The following is a 23,364-nucleotide window of genomic DNA, read 5'->3' on the forward strand; positions in this document are numbered from 1 at the left end:
CAGCCATTTGGGGTGGTCCCAGGTTCCCTCTGGGTGGTCCTTGGTCCCCTGCAAGTGGTCTTTTAACCTTGAGTCCCCCTGGGGGGCGACCCCGGGCCTTTCTGTTGGTATGTGTCTCTCAGCTCCTTCCTGCCGTGCACTCCAGGATCCTGGTCTGAGCATGGGGGCCCAGCAACTGGGGACTCTGCTCCACCCACATCACTGGTGGAAGATAAGGGACTTCCCATCCCACCCCCAGACCACCTCAGTCTCTGCCCTTTGCCTCCCTGGGGTGAAACCGAATCCTGAGCAGTGGCACAGGGCTATTTTGGTGTTGGGCTGGGCTGGCCAGCAGTGGGGGCGGGTCCAGTCTCCTCGAGCTGACAGGGTCCACGTCCTTTTGTCCCTGTCTAGTCCGAGGACCAGCTGAAGAGAGGGCTGCTGGGCCAGAGCTGTCACTGCTGGGCTGTGGAGGGGTGAGACCCAGGAGTCCCTACCCCACTGTCTGAGCCCCCTGCCTGCGTGCTGCCCAGACCCCCTGTAGACAGGTGAGGAGGCAGATTGGTTGGGGAGTGGGAGGGGCCACCTGTGCACCCATGGGGGCTGCTCAGATGAAGGTCATGGCCCTGGGGGACAGAGGGGCTTAGATGTGCAGCCAGGCTGTGCTGTTCTGGGGTTGGGGGCCTGGCTTCCAGCCTCTGACCCCTGGGTGACCTGAGCCAGGCCCTCTTGCAGGAGGGGGCAGCCAGGGTGGGAGGTTGGGGCCGTCTGGAGCACCCACGTTCCCCTTCTCTTGGTGCCCTTTCTCGAGGGCGGTGCGGTGGTCTGGCTGGCCCTGCCCCCAGCTCTGCTGAGATGGATGCCTGCTGACAGCTGGGGCTATTTTGGACCTGTTGGCTCAGCAGAGGGACAGCCAGAGGGACAGTGACACCTGACTCCAGGAAGGAATTTTCCTGAGTGTGGGGAGCCGCCAACCCAGGGGTCTGGGGACGCACACTGCAAGGGCTGCCCTTAGATGTCTGTTCTGGAAAGGCGTGGGCGACCGGGTGGGAGGGAGGGAACGGGCTGGGGAGACAGGGCTCCTGGGAGCGAGGCCGGGAGGGGCCCAGGTTCTGCTGTCTGGCTACAAGCCGTGTCTCCTTCATGTGGGAAACTGCCCAGGGGCCCCACAAGGGTCTGGTAGAAGCCATGTCCTGGAAAAGCCAGTGTGGAGGGGCTGTGGTCGGGTCTTCTGGCCTGAGGAGGAGCACTACCCCAGGTGGGAACTGGGGGGTCTCTCAGCCTGGAGTGGGGTGCCTGCCAGTGCCAAACTGGGCCCAAGTAGGGTCCACAGGGAGCTGCCTTCCCAGGTGGGCTTCCCTGGGAGGCTGGGGCAGGGTCCTGGCCAGGCCTCCCCTCCTGAGCCCTCACCCCCCAATGCTGCTGCACATCTGCAGCCCCAGCCTCCAAAGTGGCATGGATGGGAGGGTACTGCAGGAGTTCTGCCCACCCCCCTCAGGTGACTTGTAGGATCCCTTCTGCTGTTTGACCTGAAGGAGGGTGTTCTGGAGTCCTGGGCGGCAGGGTGTTTCGTTGGGGCCCTGCTGGCCAGTGGGATGCCAGTCTGGCTGGGTAGACTCTGAAGCAGTGTGTCTGGGTGAACGCCTCTACCACATGGGTGTGCTGCATCAATGTGGGGCACACAGACCCCCCACAGGGAGGGGCAATGGCACTGTCCCTGGTGGTCTTAGAGGGCCTCAGGGTCTCTGCCCACCATTGCCAAGCCAGGTATCAGCCTGGGCACCTGCTGAGGGCTGAGCCGGCTCCCCCCAAACTGGTGCAGTGATGGGAGCTCCCTCTGTGCCTGTCCTCCCCTAGAGGACAGGGTTTGTGGGGGTGGCTCCTGCCCTCCACACCTGCTCACTCATGAGCTTGGAGTGGCTGTGTACCACATGGGCCCTGGGTGTGGCTGGGAAAGAATGCTGTGCCCTGCCTTGGGAACCACAGACTGACTGTGATGTGTGTGGGGTGTGCACAGGGAGTTCAGGCCTCTGGAGGTCTGGTGCCCACAGGGACACGAAGGCCCAGGATGGCATCCATGGAGGTGGGGCTTGGGTGGCTGCCCACCTGAGTCCTCCCAGGCTCAGAGCCCGGGTGGGCTGTGGGGGGTGGGGTGGGGCAGAGGTGCTGACTGCACAGTGAGTCAGCAGGTTGGCCTGAGCTCAGCTCCTTGAGGTGCATTTAGGGGGATTAGGCCCTAAAACACAGGACCAGGAGCCAGAACACCCACACACACACACAGTGGGCAGCCAGCTGGAGGCTTGGCCCCAGGGTGGAGGGAGTGAAGGTGCTTGGGGCCAGCTCCCGTGCTCAGAAGCCCCTGTGGAGACAGGGCCCAGTTTCCTCACCACCTGTGCCAGGGGCCAGGCAGGGCTCAGTCTGGGGAGGGCAGAGGCCCCAGTCATCGGGGGCCTTTGGCACCCAGGTCACCAATTTTTCCCTGCAGAATGCCTGGCTGGTGGAGCCACAGATGAGACCGGCCCACCTGCAGCCCCTCAAGTTGGGCCCTGCTAGCCAGCTAGGCTCGTTTCAGCCTGGAGGGCCTTGGCTGTTCCTGGGGATTCGTCAGCTGTCCCCTCAAAGCCCACCACTGACTACACTTCTCCCAACCCTCCCCGCTTTGACCTGGAGGGGAGGAGGCAGGCGCCCACAGAGAGGGGTGTGGTGGGCCTTGGTGGGGGGGGTGTGCTTGTCTTAGGAGAGGAGGGTTTCTGTGTTTCTGTCCCTTCCTCACTCACTGCTAAGCACACACCCTCAGGAGTGGAGAGAGGTGGGGACCCCAGGAGAGGCTTCTGGGGAAGGAAGGCCCTGTGCACAGGGCTTTCTGTGTAGATGCACCCAGGTGAGGAGGGCTGAGGTACACACAGCCGGATGTGGGGCCCAAAGGCTTTGGAGGGAAGCCCCCAGGGGAGGTAGAGGGGGTGAAGGGGACACAAAGAGGAGCCACTGGGGTGGAGAACCTGTGACTGCTGGTGTGCCAGTCAGAGGGGACAGGCTAGCAGCCGATACTCACCCTGGGCTTCCCAGGGCCAGGGAGCAGGTCTGGTTGCAGTGGAGGCAGCCGCCCCCTCCTTGAGGGGAAAAGACCTGGGCAGATTGGAGTTTCAAACCACCCAGGGGCAGCGGTGTGTGGGGAGGGACAGCATATTCAAGGCATCTGAAGTGGCCTGATGGGGGCATGTCAGGTCTGTGTGGAGAGGGAGAGCGAGGCTGGCGGGTGAGGAGTGTGCACAGAGCACACACGCAGCACCAGGAGGAGGGCCTGCATGGTGGCTGGTGTGGTTTGGGGCAGGTGCTCAGCTGGGCCTTGCGTTTGGCGCGGGTCTGGAGCTGGGGGTGGTGGTGGAGGGAGAAGACGCTCCCACGTTAGGGGGTGGAGCCAGGCCCCAAAGACCTGCAAAGGCGGCATCTGCGCTGCTGGACCACGTACCTTCTGGCGGTGCTACCCGCGGAGGGAGATGAGGCCGGATGGGAAAGGGGCAGGTGGAGACGTCCACCTGGGTCACGCCGGGTTCCACAGGCCGCACTGGATGGGAGCGGTGGCGTGGGGGCCGCAGGTGGGGATCTCGGAGCACACCTGGGGCTCATCCCGTGATGACTTACTCCCACCTGACTCGCAGGTCCCTCCCGCCCCCACCACCATGGATCACTCCTCATTCAGCGGCGCGCCCCGTTTCCTGGCCCGGCCCAAGGCTTTCGTGGTGTCGGTGGGCAAGGACGCCACGCTGAGCTGCCAGATCGTGGGCAACCCTACGCCGCAGGTGAGCTGGGAGAAGGACCAGCAGCCAGTGGAGGCAGGCGCTCGCTTCCGCTTGGCCCAGGACGACGACCAATACCGCCTCACCATCCTGGATCTGGCGCTCGGCGACAGCGGGCAGTACGTGTGCCGCGCGCGCAACGCCATTGGGGAGGCTTTCGCTGCGGTTGGCCTGCAGGTGAACGCAGAGGCCGCGGTCGCTGAGCAGGCGCCCCACTTTTTGCTGCGGCCCACGTCCATCCGCGTGCGGGAGGGTGCGGACGCCACCTTCCGCTGCCGCGTGCGTGGCTCGCCGCCGATGGCGGTGAGCTGGGCCAAGGACGGGCGGCGCCTGGGGGCACCCGACGACCCCCGGGTGCGCGTGGAAGAAAGCGGCGAGGCAAGCGCGCTGCGCATCCAGGCCGCTCGGCCGCTCGACGGCGGCACCTACACGGTGCGCGCCGAGAACCCGATGGGCGCCGCCAGCGCTGACGCCGCGCTCACCGTGGACCCGGACGCCGACCCAGGCGGCCCGCCAGGGGCTTCCACTGCTGCGCTCCTTGCACACCTGCAGCGGAGGCGCGAGGCGATGCGCGCCGAGGGCGCCCCAGCCTCGCCGCCCGGCACCGGCACGCGCACCTGCACGGTGACTGAGGGCAAGCACGCGCGCCTCAGCTGCTACGTCACCGGTGAGCCCAAGCCCGAGACTGTGTGGAAGAAGGACGGGCAGGTGGTGGTCGAGGGCCGGCGACACGTGGTGTACGAGGACACGCAGGAGAACTTCGTGCTCAAGATCCTGTTCTGCAAGCAGTCGGACCGCGGTCTCTACACCTGCACCGCGTCCAATCTCGTGGGTCAGACCTACAGCTCCGTGCTTGTGGTTGTGCGAGGTGAGCTCTGGGCACGGATCCCCGTGCGCTGCAGCTGCCGGGTGCGGGCAGGCGGCGGCGCCTCCCTAGTGCTGGAATCCTTTCCCGGGGGGGTGTCCGAAGGTGGAGTCGGGAGATGATTTCGGCGGCTCTCTCCTTTCCGGATCCGCAAAATGCGGGCCGCACGGGATGACCCTTTGTAAGCGTCAAAGCGCTTTGACACCAGCGCTCATCACGGTTGGGTGATCAGGTCTCCCCTTCCCCAGGACGCTAAGGAGTCTCCTGGGCAGCATAGGAAGGGGACAGGAGCAGAGTCAAACCCCGGTGCCGTCAAAGGCCTCAGCTGGGGCGCCAGGGTGCAGCCAGAAGGTGGCTCTGGGCTCGCGTCGGGGTCTGGGGCTCCCCCAGGGTGCGTGGGGACAAGTTAGGTCCACGACATCAGGTTTTCCTGGAGAGGCCTATTGATGTGATCAGGGACCCACTCCACTTCTGACCTGCTGTGGCTTCTCGGACAGAGCTCTGCTACCTCCGCGCGCGTGCCTCATTTTCTTCATTATTTCAGGGAAATGGCCCCCGCTCCTGCGGGTCCCTGCAAAGCTGCGCGGGGAAGATGCGCGGGCGGCAGGTCCTGGCCCAGCTCAGAGTGGAGCGGGTTCTCCACTCTCCCCACTAGGGCCTGCAGCCTAGCCCGGGGACAGCCCACCCGACTCCGCCAACACCCCTGTGCCCACCCACCCCGCCTCCGCCTTCCAGGTCCCTAACCCTGCCCGACCCCCTTGACCCGACGCCCCACCCCACTTCCTGACGCTGCCTACTGTCCCACCCCGCCCCTGTCCTCCCGGTGCCTCCCCACTGTCTCCGCCCCTCCCTCTGACCCCCTCTCCTCCCACTTTCCCCACCGTTCCTCTGTCCCCGCTCCCTCCCTCCCCGCACGTCCTGCTCACTCCCCTTTCTGCGCAGAGCCCGCCGTGCCCTTCAGGAGGCGCCTGCAGGACTTGGAGGTGCCGGAAAAGGGGTCGGCCACGTTCCAGTGCGAGGTGGCGCTGCCGGCCACGGAGGCCGCGTGGTTCAAGGAGGAGACGCGGCTGTGGGCGAGCGCCAAGTACGCCCTGGAGGAGGCGGGCACCGAGCGCCGGCTGATCGTGCGCAACGTCTCGGCCGACGATGATGCGGTGTACGTCTGTGAGACAGCCGAGGGCAGCCGCACAGTGGCCGAGCTGGCGGTGCTAGGTAGGCCGGGCGGGGCAGGGGGTGAGAGTGGAGGGAAGGGCAGGGGGTCATGGAGGTGGGGCGGCTTAGGGCTGAGAGGGGCAGGCACTCCGGGGGCAGGGGCCAGGTGGGCGTGGGCGTTGGAGGCGGGCAGGGGTCGGGTCTGAGCAGCCCTGGACCCTCATGCCCCCAGGCAACCTCACCCGGAGGCTCCCGAGGAAGACCGCCGTGCGGGTGGGGGACACAGCCATGTTCTGTGTGGAGCTGGCCCGGCCTGTGGGCCCCGTGCACTGGCTGAGGAACCAGGAGGAGATCTTGGCTGGGGGCCGTGTGGCCATCACCACCGAGGGCACATGCCACACGCTGACCATCTCCCAGTGCAGCCTGGAGGACGTGGGCCAGGTGGCCTTCGTGGCTGGGGACTGCCGGACGTCCACCCAGTTCTGTGTGTCGGGTGAGGACCTAGGGACCCCTTCCATGTGCGGGGCCCCTTCTGGGCCCTCAGTCCGCTGGGCCAGCGCCCTGCCCTCTGCAGGCTGCAGGGAGGGCCAAGGGGGTTGGGGGACAGCCTAGGCGGCAGCTGTGCTTCCCTGGTATTGTGTACTGCTCGCCTTCATTATTGTTACCCCAGGTGACTGCCAAGTGGGGGTCCTGGTGGTCTCTCGACTGTTCTAGAAGAGAGGCATGGGGCTGGGGCGTCCTGTGTAAGCGCTCCCTCTCTCTGTGGCCTTTGGTGCCCAGTTGTATGGTGGTCCCTCCTCCAGTGGCTCCCATGAAGTCTGCTTTTTATGAGGGCGGGCGTGTGCTCCTCAGTCTGGCTAGGGAATCTGACTCCCCCAGGGCAGGGGGAGGGGGTTCCCAGTTGGTGACATCATCCTGTGCTCTGCCCAGCCCCCAGGAAAGTGCCCCTGCACTCCCCTGAGGCCCCTGTGGTGAAGGCCAGGACTGAGTGCTCTGTGAGGCTGGGCTGGTCCCCTCCTCTCCACGGTGACCGTCCTGTTGCCATCGATGGCTACCTGGTGGAGATGAGGCGACTTGGTGCCCACACCTGGAGTCGGTGCCATGAGGCTGAGTGGGTGTCCACACCCGAGCTGACCGTGGCAGGTGTGGCTGAGGAGGGGGACTTCCAGTTCCGGGTGTCAGCTGTGAACAGCTTCTGCCAGAGCCCCTACCTCGAGTTCCCAGGGACGGTCCACCTGGGTAAGTGGGGAAGGTGCCCATGGGTCTGTCCCATGGGTTTCTTGGCAAAGAGGGCATTTGGGCCCCGATTCTGGCGGAAGGGAGGGCAGGGCCCAGCTCCTTCCTGAGCCCTCTCTCACAGTCCCCCAGCTGGCGGTGAAGACACCTCTGAAGGCAGTGGAGGCAGTGGAGGGCGGTGAGGTGACCTTCTCTGTGGACCTCACCTCAACCTCAGCGGGCAAGTGGTTCCTGGACGGGCAGGCCCTGCAGGCCAGCAGCGTGTACGTGGTCCGCTGGGACGGCACCCGGCACACACTCACCATCCGCTCAGTGCCTGCCAGCCTGCATGGCGCCGAGCTTAAGTTTGTGGCCGACGGCATCGAAAGCAGCATCCGCATAGAGGTTCGAGGTAGGGGGACCTGGCTGCAACCCCCAGGCCTCTTGGGGCCTGTTTCCTCTGGTGTAGGGAGTGGACAGGCAGCCCTGGGGATTCTCAAAGGGCAGGCAGGCTGCAGGCAGTCTCCTAGATGGAGCAGGGCCAGGCCAGGCAGCGACCCCTGCCATGGGGTGCGAGTGAAGGGGGGTGGGTTTGCCCCACCTCATCTCTTGTTTGCCACCCCCACATATGCCTGGTTCTGTTCCTGCCCTGTCTTTCTGCCCCCCATACCTGCCCATTCCCTCCTTCTGTCCTCTCTGCGTCCCCTCTCCTCCATCCCTCTTCTGTCTACACCCACTCTGTCTGCCTGTCCATGGTCCCAGCGGCCCTGGGGCTGACTGCCAAGCATCTGCCGGTCACGCGAGAGGTGCTGGCCCGGCTGCACGAGGAGGCACAGCTACTGGCTGAGCTGTCAGTCCAGCCTTGGCTATGATGTGGCTTAAGGGTGGCCACGTGCTGCCCCTGGGCCCCAAGTACAAGGTACAGGCATGGGCCAGGCAGCAGGCTCTGCTGGTGCGGGATATGGCACCAGAGGACGCTGGCCTTTACGAATGCATCAGCTGTGGGGGCTGCATTGCCTACCAGCTGTCTGTGCAAGGTGAGCCTGCTGCATGTCCACATGGGCCACCATGGCCATGATCACATGCTACAGCCCCTGGATCTGGGTAGGCTTGGGGGCCTGGGCAGCAGGAGCTGCTGGGATGGATGGGACTGGGTGCCCTCAAGTGACCTGTGGGAACAGTGGGGGATGGGGTGGTCTCAGCTGACCCCATGGGGACAGTGGGGGGATGGGGTGGTCTCCACTGACCTTGAGGGGACAATTAGGGATAGGGTGGGTGCAGGTGACTCTGTGGGGACAGTGGGGGGATGGAGAAGCTCTGTTGATCCCGTGGGGGTATGAAGCAGCCTCAGGTGACCCCATGGGGACAGTGGGGAATGGGGGCCACCTCAGATGACCTGGTGAGGAGGGTGGGGGATGGGGCCTCTGCTCAGTAGGGGGCTGCCCTCTTAAGAATGGGTGGCACCTGGTGGTTGGAAGTTGAGGCCAGCCCTCTTTTGAAGGAGGTGCTGATCTGGGCAAGGGCCAGTGTCATGTGGTCCTGAAATCCAGAGCACCTCCATCCACTGGTTGTATGGGTGTGGGTGTGATCTAGGCTCTGCTGGCTCCTGACCCACCCTTGGGAGGTCCCATGTGCAGCACCCAACATGAAAGACCTTGGGGTGGAGGGACAGGAGCGAGTCTGCCTGGAGGCTAGAGAGTGGCTGTGTCAGGTTCCAGGATTTGGAAACCTTACTTCAGTGGGGGGCCTCTGACCATGGCTACCTCTCTGTTCCCAGAGCCCTCGGTGGTGTTTGCCAAGGAGCAGCCAGCGCACAGTGAGGTGCAGGCCGAGGCGGGGGCCAGCGCCACGCTGAGCTGCGAGGTGGCCCAGGCCCAGACGGACGTGACGTGGTACAAGGACGGGAAGAAGCTGAGCTCCGGCTCGAAAGTGCACGTGGAGGCCAAGGGCTGCGCCAGGCGGCTGGTGGTGCAGCAGGCGGGGAAGGCGGACGCCGGCCAGTACAGCTGCGAGGCCGGGGGCCAGAGGGTCTCCTTCTGCCTGGACGTCACAGGTGAGTTGAGGAAGCAGACATTAACCGTCTCCTGGTGGCCTCATTGGGGCCCGGATCAGTCAGTTACCCAATGCCAGGTAACAAATACCCTAAAATTTAAGACTGGAAAGGAGAGTTGGTTACTCTCACAGTACTGGGCATGGCTCAGCAGGGAAGGCTCATCCTCGCTGCATGTGGTGTCAGCCAGGACAGGAGGACCCAGCCCAGCCCCATCCGTGCGTCTGATGTCCCAGTTGGGATGGCTCTCTCTTCTGTGTGTTGGCTGGGCTTACAACTGAGCCCGGGACTCCTGTAGGGCCACTGTCTCCTTAGAACATCTCATCCGCAGGGCCGTTTCTCAGTGGGGATGGCCCAGGCACCTCTGTATGGAGGCCGGGACCCCTCAGGGATTGTTAGAGGCTGCAGGGCTTGTGCAGGTCTGTTGTCAGACCTGAACACCCTTCCATGTTCTATCGTGTCAAGCTGGGTGTAAGGCCAGCCTAGGGTGAGCTTTATTCTGCTTCCGTTGATGAGGTCTCAGGGTTCCTACTTTAGATCATTAATGTGGTGGATTTCATCAACTGATTTTTTTCAACCCAGTAATCCACATGCTATAAAAGCCACCCTTTTACAGTGGATAATTCTGTGGTTGTTGGTACATTCACAGCTGTGCGACCACACCACAGGTAATTCTAGAACATCTTCCTGACCCCCAGAAATCCCGAACCCACGTTCACTTCTTGGTTTGCATCTCCCTGGCTTCTGGCAGCCAGGAATCTGCTTTCTACTTTGATGGACTTCCCTATTCTGGGCTTTTCATTTACATACGGTTAGATGACCTGTGGTCTTTTGTGTCTGACTTTTCCCACTGAGCATGTTTTCAAGGCTCATCTGTGTGACAGTGAGGGTCAGTACTGCATTACTTGTTATGACCGAGTAACATACTGTTGTATGGATTGTATGCCATGTTTGGTCTGTCTTTCCATCAGCTAATGGATGTTTGAGTTGCTCCAGCTTTTTGACTGTCATGAACAGTGATGCTGTGACCATCCTTCACAAGGTTTTGTGTGAACATGTATTTCCAGTTACCTTGGAATGGCTGGTCATATAGTAATTCTGTGTCTAACTCCCCGAGGAACTGCCCAGCTGTTTTCTGGAGCGGCTGTACCATTTTACACACCCGTAAGCAGTGTGTGAGGGCTCCAGTCTGTTTCCTCCACATCTTCCCAAGCACTTTTCATTTTCATCTTATTTATTTTTTTCGGGTCCAGCCATCCCAGTGGGTGTGACGTGGTAGGCATCTCATGGTGGTTTTGCTTTACATTTGCCTGATGGCTAGTGACGTAGAGCATCTTTTCAATGGCTCATTAGTCGTCTGTATGTCTTCTCTGGACAAAACATCTATTCAAGTCCTCGCCTGTCTTTTAAAATTGGGTTATCTTTTTATTGATGAGTTGCAGAAATTCTTTCTATATTCGGGATGCTAGATCCTTACAGATACATGATTTGCAAATATCTTCTCCCATTCACTTTCTTAATAGTGACCTTTGATGCACAAACACTTTTTAAGTGTAGTGAAGTCCAATTTACCCCTCTAATTGTTTTAGTCTTTGATTCATTTTATTCTTGGGTGTAGAGTAAGATGGACGGGCATCCAAGTTCATCCTTTGCGTGTGGACGTCTAGTTATCCCAGCACCATCTGTTGAAAATACTTTTTTTCCCCCATTAAATGATCTTGGCACCCTTGTCGAAAATCAATGACCATAGATGTCATGATCTATGTCTGGATTCTTGATTCTACTCTATGGCTGTTTGTGTCTATCCATCTGTCCTTTTGTCAGTACCACACAGTCTTGATTATTGCAGCCTTGTGGTAGGTTTTGAAATTGGAAAGTGAGAGTTGTCCAACTTTGTCCTTTTCTTTCAAAATTGCTTTGGCTATTTTGAGGTCCCTTGCATCTCCACATGAATTTAAGGATCAGCTTTTCAAATTTTGCAAAGAAGTCAGCTGGTATTTCAATTAGGATCACACTGAATGTGTAGGTCAGTCTTGGGAGTATCACCATCTTAACAATAGCAATCCCCTTTTTAAAAACTACTGCCCATGGTTTTTATTATTACATCATTGTTATTTTTATTTTATTGAAGTATAGTTGATATGCAGTATTATATTGGTTTCAGGCATACAACATAGTGATTCAATAATCATATACATTATGAAATGTTCACCACCATAAGTGGTTACCTTCTGTCACCATACAGATACTACAATGGTATTAGCTACATTCCCTGTGCTATACTTCCACACCCATGATTAACGTATATTATAATGGAGATTTTGTGCCTCTTTATCCCCTTCACCCTGCCCACCCATCCACCCCAGCCCCTCCCCCATGGTAATCACCAGTCACTTCTCAGTGTCTATGAGTCTACTGTTATTTTGTTCATCTTATTTTGTTTTTATATTCCACAGATAAGTGAAATCATAAGAAATTTGTCTTCTTATGCTTTGCTTATTTCACTGAGCATAATACCCTCTTGGTCCATCCCTGTTGTTGCAAATGGCAGGATTTCTTTTTTTCATGGCTGAATAATCCATTGTGTTATATACCATCTCTTTATCCATTCATCTATTGATGGACACTTTGGTTGCTTGTGTCTGAGCTATTGTAAATAATATGGCAATAAACATAGAGGTGCATATATCTTTTGGAATCAGGGATTTTAATTTCCTCCTATAAATTCCTAGAAGTGGAAGCCAGAGACGGGTAAGATTCCTCAAGGGAGGAACAACCTAAGACAGGCACAGTCGCAGGGGGACCATCAGGTGAGAAATTGGGGATCAACAGAGGTGAGGCTTAGAACCTCACCCCCCCTGTTCTGAGAGAAATCTTCTGCATACGTGGATGTTTTATTGCCCTGGTCTAGCTTGGATTAACACATAGTCTACAGGCACACACCTGATCATCTACATTTGCTCCCTTACAACACTGAACTATGTTTTCTACCTTTATCTTGTATCTACCTACCACTTCAGCATTTTAGTAAAAATAATAATAATAAAGAGAGAAATGTAGTATCCACACATAAATCAAGTATAAAAACCAAATGAGTATTCATATTTGAACTGACTGTTTAGAGTTCATAATGCATGAGCAAAACCGAAAGTTTCTGTGATGACTGCCCTTGTACTGTTCACTATGTAACTTATTCATTATGTAAGAATTTGTTCTCCATGTAAGAACTTGTTTGTTATGCCTCAGAAGATTGGAGACTGACGAAAATTAGGCTTGGGGTGGATTAATGATTGTGCATTGAGCATTGACTCCCCTATACAGAATTTTATTGTCGTTAACAACCATTTGATCAATAAATATAAGAGATGCCCTCACAAAAAAAAAAAAAAAAAGGACAGACTTCCAATGGTAAAATAAATAAGTAACCGGGATGTAATGTATAGCATAAGGAATATAGTCAAGATAATGTAACAGCTTGGTAGGGTGATAGCTGGAACCTCGAATTATGTATATAAATGTTCTACCACTGTGTTGTACACTTGAAACTAATGTAATGTAATACTGTGCGTCAACTACCCTTCAATAAAAAAAAAAAAAAAATTCCTAGAAGTGGAGTTGCTGGGTTTTATGGTGTTTCTATTTTTAGTTTTTTAAGAAATGTCCATACTAGTTTCCACAGTGGCTGCACCACTTTACATTCCCACCAACAGTGTAGGAGGGTTCCCTTTTCTCCATATCCTTGTCAACAAGTTATTTCTTGTCTTTTGGATAGTGGCCATTCTGACTGGTGTGAGGTGATACTTCATTGTGGTTTTGATTTGCATTTGCCTGATGATTAGTGATACAGAGCATCTTTTCATGTGCTCTTTAGCCATCTGCATTTCTTCTTTGGAGAAATGTCCGTTAAGGTTCTCCACCCATTTTTTAATCAGGTTATTTGTTTATTTGGTGTTGAGACATACGAACTCTTTTTATATTTTGGATATTAAGCCCTTATTGGATAAATCATTTACAAATATATTCTCCCATACTATAGGATACCTTTGTGTTCTGCTGATGGTTCCTTTGCTGTAGAGAAGCTTTTTAGTTTGATATAGTCCCACTTGCTCATTTTTTATTGTTTTCCTTGCCTGAGGGGATTTGTCCAGGAAAAAATTGCTCATGCTGATGCTCAAGAGATTTTTGTGTATGTTTTCTTCTAAGAATTTTATGATTTCATATCTTACATTTAGCTATTTGATCCATTTAGAGTTTACTTTTGTGTGTGGAGTTAGACAATGATCCAGTTTTATTCTCTTACATGTAGCTGTCCAATTTCCCAACACCAGTTGTTGAAGAGACTATTTTTTCCTTATTGTATATTTATTGCTCCTTTATCATATATTAATGGACAAAATGTACATGGGTTTATATCTGGACTCTCTATTCTGTTCCATTGATCTATGGGTCTGTTCTTGTTCAGTACCATACTGTTTTGATTACTGTAGCTTTGTAGTATAACTTGAAGTCCAGGAGTGTAATACCCCCAGCTGTTTTGTTCTTTCTCAGGATTGTTTTTGATATTTGTTTTTTTGTGTGTGGTTCCATATGGATTTGGGGATTATTTGTTCTAGTTCATTGAAAAATGCTGTTTGTATTTTGACAGGGATTGCATTGAGTCTGTAAATTGCTTTGGGCAGAATGGCCATTTTGACAATATTAATTCTTCCTGTCTGTGAGTATGGGATTTCTATTTATTTGTGTGTTCTTGAATTTCTCTCTAATTGTCTTATACTTTTCAGAGTATAGGTCTTTCACCTCCTTTGTTAGGTTTATTCCTATGTATTTTATTCTTTTTGATGCAAGTGTAAGTTGAATTGTTTTCCTGATTTCTCTTTCTGCTAGTTCATTGTTAGTATATAGGAATGCAACAGATTTCTGTGTATTACTTTTGTATCCTGTAACTTTGCTGAATCTATTTATTGGTTTTATAGTTTTTTGGTGGAGTCTTTAGGATGTTTTCTATATAGTATCATGTTATCGGTGAACAGTGACAGTTTAACTTCTTCTTTGGTAGTTTGGATGTCTTTTATCTCTTCATCTTGCCTGATTCCCATGGCTGGGACCTCCAGTACTATGTTGAATAAAAGTGATGAGAATGGACATCCTTGTTTTTCCTTTTCAGTACTTTGAATGTATCATACCACTCTCTTCTGGTGACTGCAAAGCTTCTGCTGAAAAATCAGCTGATGAACTTAGGGACTTTCCCTTGTATGTGATTCTCTTTTAAAGCAGCTTTTCTCTTGCTACTTTAAGATTCTCTCTTCATCATCAATCTTTGACATTTTATTTATGATGTGTCTTGGTTTGGGCCTCCTTGGATTCATCTTGTTTGGGACTCTCTGTGCTTCCTTGATCAGGATGTCTCCTTCCTCATTTTGGGGGAAGTTTTAGGGATTATTTTCTCAAATAAGTTTTCCACCCCTTTCCCTCTCTCTTCTTCTGGGACTCCTATAATGTGAATGTTAGGACATTTGATATTGTCTTAGAAGTCCCTTAACCTATCCTCCTTTCTTTTTATTCTATTTTCTTTTGGCTGTTCAGCTTGAGTGCTTTCCATTACTCTGTCTTCCAAATCATTGATCTGCTCTGCATCCTCTAGTCAGCTATGGATTCCCTCTAGTGTATTTTTCATTTCATTTATTGCATTCTTCATCTGTGATTATTATATTTTCTCTCTCTTCATTTAAGATCCTCCCTGAGTTCTTCCATTCTTCTCTGAAGTCCAGTGAGCATCTTTATAGTCATTACTTTGAACTCTTTATCATGTAGTTTGTCTAACTCTGTTTCATTTAGTTCCTTTTATGACATCTTGTCTTGTTCTTTGGTTTGAAGCATATTCCTCTGTCCCTCATTTAGTTTGACTTTCTGTGTTTGTTTCTGTGGATGATGTGAATGGGCTGCCTCATCCAGCCTTGAAGCAGTGGCCTCAGGCAGGAACGTCCTCTTCGTGGACTGTGCCTGCAGGTTCTGGCTGGCTGGGGGGAAGCACCAGGGAGCACCCAGCAGGGTGGTCTGGGAATGTCCTGGTGAGCACTGCTGGGGGTATGCCAGTGAGGCATGGGGGCACGGTCTGGGTACAGGGTACTGAGGAGGCGCAGTCCAGGGGAAGTCCCAGTGACTGCCACTAGGGTCCCGCTAACAGGGTGGTTGGTGGCAGAAGGGGAGTGGGTGGTTGTGAGCCGTGCAGACTGCACTGGTGCTGCCTTGGGAGTACCGTTGGGTGTCAGGTGGGTGTGTCTGGGGTGGGGAGTGCTGCCTGGCGTTATGTTTGGAGCTGGTGAGGGCACCCAAACCCAACTCCCAGCAGCGTGTGTGGGGAACATGGACAATGGCACCCACCAGCACCTTCCAACCCAGAGAGAGTCTTAGCTGCAACTCCACTCTTTGGCAGATGCCCTGTTTCTGAAGCTTGGCTTTCTAGTGTGTTTGCCCTTTAAGCTGTATTTTTCTTTCTGGGCCCCAGTGCAGGTGAATCTTTGCCCTGGTCCCTCAGTGGCATCCTTCCCTACTGCAGGGCCACACTGAGGCTGGGGCTTCTGCCCTTCACATGTCTCCATCCCTCTTGATGTTTTTTATGTGATATTTTTATCTCTTGTGAAGAACCTGTTTGCTCAGGCCCCAGTTTCTCCCTTGGGATGAATTGCCCCGTATGTAGGTATAGATGTAGATTCTGTGTGTGCAAGGGAGGAGGTGGGTTCAGGCTCTATGCCACCATCTCAAACCCCTTCCAATATCAGACTTCTAATCCATAAATATGGGGTGCCTCTCCATCTATTTAGGCCTTTCAAAGTTCTTTCAACAATATCTTGTAAGCTTTCAGTGTGCAAGACTTGTGTTATTTTGTTAAGTTTTGTTGCTGACTATTTTATTCTTTTTGGTACTACTTTAAATGGAATTGTTATCTTAGTTTTATTTTTGGATTGCCCATTGCCAACATACAGAATTGGAGTTGGTATTTGAATGTTGGCTTGGTATCCTACAACCTTGCCGAATCCATTTATGAACCTGTTCATTCTTTTGTGGATCCCTTAGGATTTTCTATGTACAAATTCATGTCACGTGCAAAAACAGATAGTTTTACTGCTTTATTTCCAATCTGGGTGCTTTTCCTTTTGCTATTGTTTATTTATTAAATATCTTTATTTGTTACGGGTCTGTTCAGATTTTCTATTTCTTCTTGAGTCAGTTTTGGCATGTGTGTGTTTCTGTGAACTGGTCCATTTAATATGGGTTTTCTAATTTGTTGGCACACGATTGTTCGTATATTCTCTCATGATACCTTTAATTTTTGTAAGGGCTGTATTGGTGTCTCCACTTTTATTTCAGATTTTCATCATTTTAATCTTCTAACCTTTGTCCTTGGTGAGTCTAGCAAATGGTTTGTTAATTTCATTAATCTTTGCAAAGAACCAATTTTGGGGTTCCTTTTTCTTTATTCTTTCTATCACTTTTCTGTTCTCTATTCAGTTATCTCTGCTCTATCTTTATTTCCTTCCTTCTAACTCTGAGTTTAGCTTGCTCATCTTTTTCTAGTTTCTTTAGGTATGAGGTTAGGTTATTGATATTTGATCTTATTTTTTTTAGATAAGCCTATAATTTATAGCTATGGATTTTTTCAAAATTTTAAATTATTGATTTCCAACTTCATTCATTGTGATTGGAAAAGGCACTTTGTATCTCTTCAAACTTTTAAAATTTATTATGACTTGTCTTGTGGGCGAACACGTGGCCTATGCCAGAGCCTCTTCCATGTGCATGTGAGTAAATCGTGCATTCTGCTGGTGGGTGGGGTGTTTTGCATCTGTGTGTTAGGTGCAGCTGGTGTCCAGTGTTGTTCAAGTCCTCTGTTTCCTTATTAATCTTATGTTTCGTTGTGTGATTCATTATTGAAAGTGAGATCATTCTTATAGAACGATTTTTCTCTTTTCCCATTAATCTGTTGTTTTTATTTCACATGTTTTGGGGCTCTCCTGTTCATTGTGGTTATGTTTTTGTTTTTGTTTTTTTAAATAATTATTTTTTATTGAAGGGTAGTTGACGCACAGTATTACATTACATTAGTTTCAAGTGTACAACACAGTGGTAGAACATTTATATACATAATTCTAGGTTCCAGCTATCACCCTACCAAGCTGTTACAATATCTTGACTATATTCCTTATGCTATACATTACATCCAGGTTACTTATTTATTTTACCATTGGAAGTCTGTCCTTTTTTTTGTTTTTGTTTTTTCTTTTTTTTTTTGTGAGGGCATCTCTCATATTTATTGATCAAATAGTTGTTAACGACAATAAAATTCTGTATAGGGGAGTCAATGCTCAATGCACAATCATTAATCCACCCCAAGCCTAATTTTCGTCAGTCTCCAATCTTCTGAGGCATAACAAACAAGTTCTTACATGGAGAACAAATTCTTACATAGTGAATAAGTTACATAGTGAACAGTACAAGGGCAGTCATCACAGAAACTTTCGGTTTTGCTCATGCATTATGAACTCTAAACAGTCAGTTCAAATATGAATACTCATTTGGTTTTTATACTTGATTTATGTGTGGATATCACATTTCTCTCTTTGTTATTATTATTTTTACTAAAATGCTGAAGTGGTAGGTAGATACAAGATAAAGGTAGAAAACATAGTTTAGCGTTGTAAGAGAGCAAATGTAGATGATCAGGTGTGTGCCTGTAGACTATGTGTTAATCTAAGCTAGACAAGGGCAATAAAACATCCATGTATGCAGAAGATTTCTCTCAGAACAGGGGGGGTGAGGTTCTAAGCCTCACCTCTGTTGATCCCCAATTTCTCACCTGATGGCCCCCCTGCGACTGTGCCTGTCTTAGGTTGTTCCTCCCTTGAGGAATCTTACCCGTCTCTGGCTAACCAGTCATCTTCCGGGGCTATGCAGGGAAATGTGAAGTTGGTAAGTGAGAGGGAAGCCTTATTGTTTGAAAAGGTTAGCTTTTTACTTCTTTGCATATTTATGCCCTGTGGCTTCTATGCCCAGCATTTGTCTTGAGGTATCTTTACCACTTGGAAGAATTTTGATACTCGGTAAATTTGATATGAGGCACGAATTCTATTTAAGGGTTGTAATTAGGTAGGAAGAAGAAAAGCTATAGAAGTAGCAGGCGGAAGAAAACATGGGAAGATTGATTATTTCTTTGACATATCTTCTTGTAGAGTAACTTCAGCATATATAGGTTTTAAGCTACTACTTAAATTGCACACACACATTAACATAATAGGAGTATAGTTACATAACCAAAGCATATCTGTAATTACCAGCCATCTCCAGTGAAACCAAGAAAACCAGTTAGGCACCTTAGGCCTTTGTGAAAACTTATCTATGACATGGTGGATATTGTCCAACTGAACTTGAACAGTCTGAGAGAAATCAGACAAATTAAAACAACCCATTCCTGGGGGCTGTTCACATGCCATATGTTCTTTTAACAGTAAATAGTCTGTAGTTGTAAGAGTTTGGAGCGCGACAATTTGCACTTCTCCAAATTCTTGGTTGAGTTCCAACAGTATAGATCCAGTCAAATTTGTTGTTTTACTGTATGCACAGGCCAGCTTAGATATCTCCTTCCTCATTCCCATGGCAAGTCCAGGAACTGGTGGGATGAGTGCATCTACAGCTGTAGCAGTGCGTGGATCTTTGTTGGGGTTTTTTGATGATCATCTTCTGGCATGAGTCTTCCAGAGAGTGCAGATGTTGGAAGTTCTTTTTCATATCACATCTTAGTTCATTTTCGGGGTAGCCCAATTAGGCTTTGATCCTCTGTATAAACACAAACAGACCCTTTGCCTACACTTTTATTTGCCCTTTATACCCTTGTGTAGAACTCGTTGGAGGTTACCACACAGGAACTGCCCTTTTTTTTTTTTTTTGCTTTGTTTTTGGTATCACTAATCTACACTTACATGATGAATATTATGTTTACTAGGCTCTCCCCTATACCAGGTCTCCCCTATAAACCCCTTTACAGTCACTGTCCAACAGCATAGCAAAATGTTGTAGAATCACTACTTGCCTTCTCTGTGTTGTACAGCCCTCCCTTTTCTCCTACCCCCCATGCATGTTAATCTTAATACCCCCCTACTTCTCCCCCCCTTATCCCTCCCTACCCACCCATCCTCCCCAGTCCCTTTCCCTTTGGTACCTGTTAGTCCATTCTTGAGTTCTGTGATTCTGCTGCTGTATTGTTCCTTCAGTTTTTCCTTTGTTCTTATATTCCACAGATAAGTGAAATCATTTGGTATTTCTCTTTCTCTGCTTGGCTTGTTTCACTGAGCATAATACCCTCCAGCTCCATCCATGTTGCTGCAAATGATTGGATTTGCCCTTTTCTTATGGCTGAGTAGTATTCCATTGTGTATATGTACCACATCTTCTTTATCCATTCATCTATTGATGGACATTTAGGTTGCTTCCAATTCTTGGCTATTGTAAATAGTGCTGCAATAAACATAGGGGTGCATCTGTCTTTCTCAAACTTGATTGCTGCGTTCTTAGGGTAAATTCCTAGGAGTGGAATTCCTCGGTCAAATGGTAAGTCTGTTTTGAGCATTTTGATGTACCTCCATACTGCTTTCCACAATGGTTGAACTAACTTACATTCCCACCAGCAGTGTAGGAGGGTTCCCCTTTCTCCACAGCCTCGCCAACATTTGTTGTTGTTTGTCTTTTGGATGGCAGCCATCCTTACTGGTGTGAGGTGATACCTCATTGTAGTTTTAATTTGCATTTCTCTGATAATTAGCGATGTGGAGCATCTTTTCATGTGTCTGTTGGCCATCTGTATTTCTTTTTTGGAGAACTGTCTGTTCAGTTCCTCTGCCCATTTTTTAATTGGGTTATTTGTTTTTTGTTTGTTGAGGCATGTGAGCTCCTTATATATTCTGGACGTCAAGCCTTTATCGGATGTGTCATTTTCAAATATATTCTCCCATACTGTAGGGATCCTTCTTGTTCTATTGATGGTGTCTTTTGCTGTACAGAAGCTTTTCAGCTTAATATAGTCCCACTTACTCATTTTTGCTGTTGTTTTCCTTGCCCGGGGGGATATGTTCAAGAAGAGGTCACTCATGTTTATGTCTAAGAGGTTCTTGCCTATGTTTTCTTCCAAGAGTTTAATGGTTTCATGGCTTACATTCAGGTCTTTGATCCATTTTGAGTTTACTTTTGTATATGGGGTTAGACAATGGTCCAGTTTCATTCTCCTACATGTAGCTGTCCAGTTTTGCCAGCACCACCTGTTGAAGAGACTGTCATTTCGCCATTGTATGTCCATGGCTCCTTTATCAAATATTAATTGACCGTATATGTCTGGGTTAATATCTGGATTCTCTAGTCTGTTCCACTGGTCTGTGGCTCTGTTCTTGTGCCAGTACCAAAATGTCTTGATTACTATGGCTTTATAGTAGAGCTTGAAGTTGGGGAGTGAGATCCCCCCTACTTTATTCTTCTTTCTCAGGATTGCTTTGGCTATTCGGGGTCTTTGGTGTTTCCATATGAATTTTTGAAATATTTGTTCCAGTTCATTGAAGAATGTTGCTGGTAGTTTCATAGGGATTGCATCAAATCTGTATATTGCTTTGGGCAGGACGGCCATTTTGACGATATTAATTCTTCCTAGCCACGAGCATGGGATGAGTTTCCATCTGTTAGTGTCCCCTTTAATTTCTCTTAAGAGTGACTTGTAGTTTTCAGAGTATAAGTCTTTCACTTCTTTGGTTAGGTTTATTCCTAGGTATTTTATTTTTTTTGATGCAATCGTGAATGGAGTTGTTTTCCTGATTTCTCTTTCTGTTGGTTCATTGTTAGTATATAGGAAAGCCACAGATTTCTGTGTGTTGATTTTGTATCCTGCAACTTTGCTGTATTCCGATATCAGTTCTAGTAGTTTTGGGGTGGAGTCTTTAGGGTTTTTTATGTACAGTATCATGTCATCTGCAAATAGTGACAGTTTAACTTCTTCTTTACCAATCTGGATTCCTTGTATTTCTTTATTTTGTCTGATTGCCGTGGCTAGGACCTCCAGTACTATGTTAAATAACAGTGGAGAGAGTGGGCATCCCTGTCTAGTTCCCGATCTCAGCGGAAATGCTTTCAGCTTCTCGCTGTTCAATATAATGTTGGCTGTGGGTTTATCATAGATGGCCTTTATTATGTTGAGGTACTTGCCCTCTATTCCCATTTTGCTGAGAGTTTTTAACATGAATGGATGTTGAACTTTGTCAAATGCTTTTTCAGCATCTATGGAGATGATCATGTGGTTTTTGTCTTTCTTTTTGTTGATGTGGTGGATGATGTTGATGGACTTTCGAATGTTGTACCATCCTTGCATCCCTGGGATGAATCCCACTTGGTCATGGTGTATGATCCTTTTGATGTATTTTTGAATTCGGTTTGCTAATATTTTGTTGAGTATTATTGCATCTACGTTCATCAGGGATATTGGTCTGTAGTTTTCTTTTTTGGTGGGGTCTTTGCCTGGTTTTGGTATTAGGGTGATGTTAGCTTCATAGAATGAGTTTGGGAGTATCCCCTCCTCCTCTATTTTTTGGAAAACTTTAAGGAGAATGGGTATTATGTCTTCCCTGTATGTCTGATAAAATTCCAAGGTAAATCCATCTGGCCCGGGGGTTTTGTTCTTTGGTAGTATTTTGATTACCGCTTCAATTTCGTTGCTGGTAATTGGTCTGTTTAGATTTTCTCTTTCTTCCTGGGTCAATCTTGGAAGGTTATATTTTTCTAGGAAGTTGTCCATTTCTCCTAGGTTTTCCAGCTTGTTAGCATATAGGTTTTCATAGTATTCTCCAATAATTCTTTGCATTTCCGTGGGGTCCGTCGTGATTTTTCCTTTCTCGTTTCTGATACTGTTGATTTGTGTTGACTCTCTTTTCTTCTTAATAAGTCTGGCTAGAGGCTTATCTATTTTGTTTATTTTCTCGAAGAACCAGCTCTTGGTTTCATTGATTTTTGCTATTGTTTTATTCTTCTCAATTTTATTTATTTCTTCTCTGATCTTTATTATGTCCCTCCTTCTGCTGACCTTAGGCCTCATCTGTTCTTCTTTTTCCAATTTCGATAATTGTGACATTAGACCATTCATTTGGGATTGCTCTTCCTTTTTTAAATATGCTTGGATTGCTATATACTTTCCTCTTAAGACTGCTTTTGCTGTGTCCCACAGAAGTTGGGGCTTAGTGTTGTTGTTGTCATTTGTTTCCATATATTGCTGGATCTCCATTTTGATTTGGTCATTGATCCATTGATTATTTAGGAGCGTGTTGTTAAGCCTCCATGTGTTTGTGAGCCTCTTTGCTTTCTTTGTACAGTTTATTTCTAGTTTTATGCCTTTGTGGTCTGAAAAGTTGGTTGGTAGGATATTAGTCTTTTGGAATATTCTGAGGCTCTTTTTGTTGCCTAGTATGTGGTATATTCTGGAGAATGTTCCATGTGCACTTGAGAAGAATGTATATCCCGCTGCTTTTGGATGTAGAGTTCTATAGATGTCTATTAGGTCCATCTGCTCTACTGTGTTGTTCAGTGCTGCCGTGTCCTTACTTATTTTCTGCCCAGTGGATCTATCCTTTGGGGTGAGTGGTGTGTTGAAGTCTCCTAGAATGAATGCATTGCAGTCTATATCCCCCTTTAGTTCTGTTAGTATTTGTTTCACATATGCTGGTCCTCCTGTGTTGGGTGCATATATATTTAGAATGGTTATATCCTCTTGTTTGACTGAGCCCTTTATCATTATGTAGTGTCCTTCTTTATCTCTTGTTACTTTCTTTGTTTTGAAGTCTATTTTGTCTGATATTAGTACTGCAACCCCTGCTTTCTTCACACTGTTGTTTGCTTGAAATATGTTTTTCCATCCCTTGACTTTTAGTCTGTACATGTCTTTGGGTTTGAGGTGAGTTCTTGTAAGCAGCATATAGATGGGTCTTGCTTTTTTATCCATTCTGTTACTCTGTGTCTTTTGATTGGTGCATTCAGTCCATTTACATTTAGGGTGACTATTGAAAGATATGTACTTATTGCCATTGCAGGCTTTAAATTCGTGGTTACCAAAGGTTCAAGGTTAGCCTCTTTAGTATCTTACTGCCTAACTTAGCTCGCTTATTGAGCTGTTATATACACTGTCTGGAGATTCTTTTCTTCTCTCCCTTCTTGTTCCTCCTCCTCGATTCTTCATATGTTGGGTGTTTTGTGCTGTGCTCTTTCCAGGAGTGCTCCCATCTAGAGCA

The 23,364-nt window shown here is 49.4% G+C and overlaps 1 protein-coding gene across 20 annotated transcripts in view; it reads left to right on the forward strand.

Moving 5' to 3' along the window:
- The first annotated feature begins 3,646 nt into the window (after positions 1 to 3,646).
- OBSCN (obscurin, cytoskeletal calmodulin and titin-interacting RhoGEF) overlaps positions 3,647 to 23,364 on the forward strand; it is a 152,475-nt gene continuing 132,757 nt past the window's right edge. For 19 of the 20 annotated variants that reach the window (XR_008993394.1, XM_057490836.1, XM_057490838.1 and 16 more), the window contains exons 1-6: positions 3,647 to 4,644; positions 5,584 to 5,853; positions 6,026 to 6,286; positions 6,724 to 7,032; positions 7,154 to 7,420; positions 8,786 to 9,061. Coding sequence is in view for 19 of the 20 variants with exons in the window: in XM_057490836.1 (XP_057346819.1) it covers positions 3,660 to 4,644; positions 5,584 to 5,853; positions 6,026 to 6,286; positions 6,724 to 7,032; positions 7,154 to 7,420; positions 8,786 to 9,061 (2,368 nt within the window). In the remaining variant the exon portion in view is untranslated. The remainder of the gene's footprint in view (positions 4,645 to 5,583; positions 5,854 to 6,025; positions 6,287 to 6,723; positions 7,033 to 7,153; positions 7,421 to 8,785; positions 9,062 to 23,364) is intronic. The other variant, XM_057490844.1, reaches the window with a different exon arrangement.

Source organism: Manis pentadactyla, chromosome 13 (assembly GCF_030020395.1).
Source record: "Manis pentadactyla isolate mManPen7 chromosome 13, mManPen7.hap1, whole genome shotgun sequence".
In the NCBI taxonomy this organism is placed as follows: Eukaryota; Metazoa; Chordata; class Mammalia; order Pholidota; family Manidae; genus Manis; species Manis pentadactyla.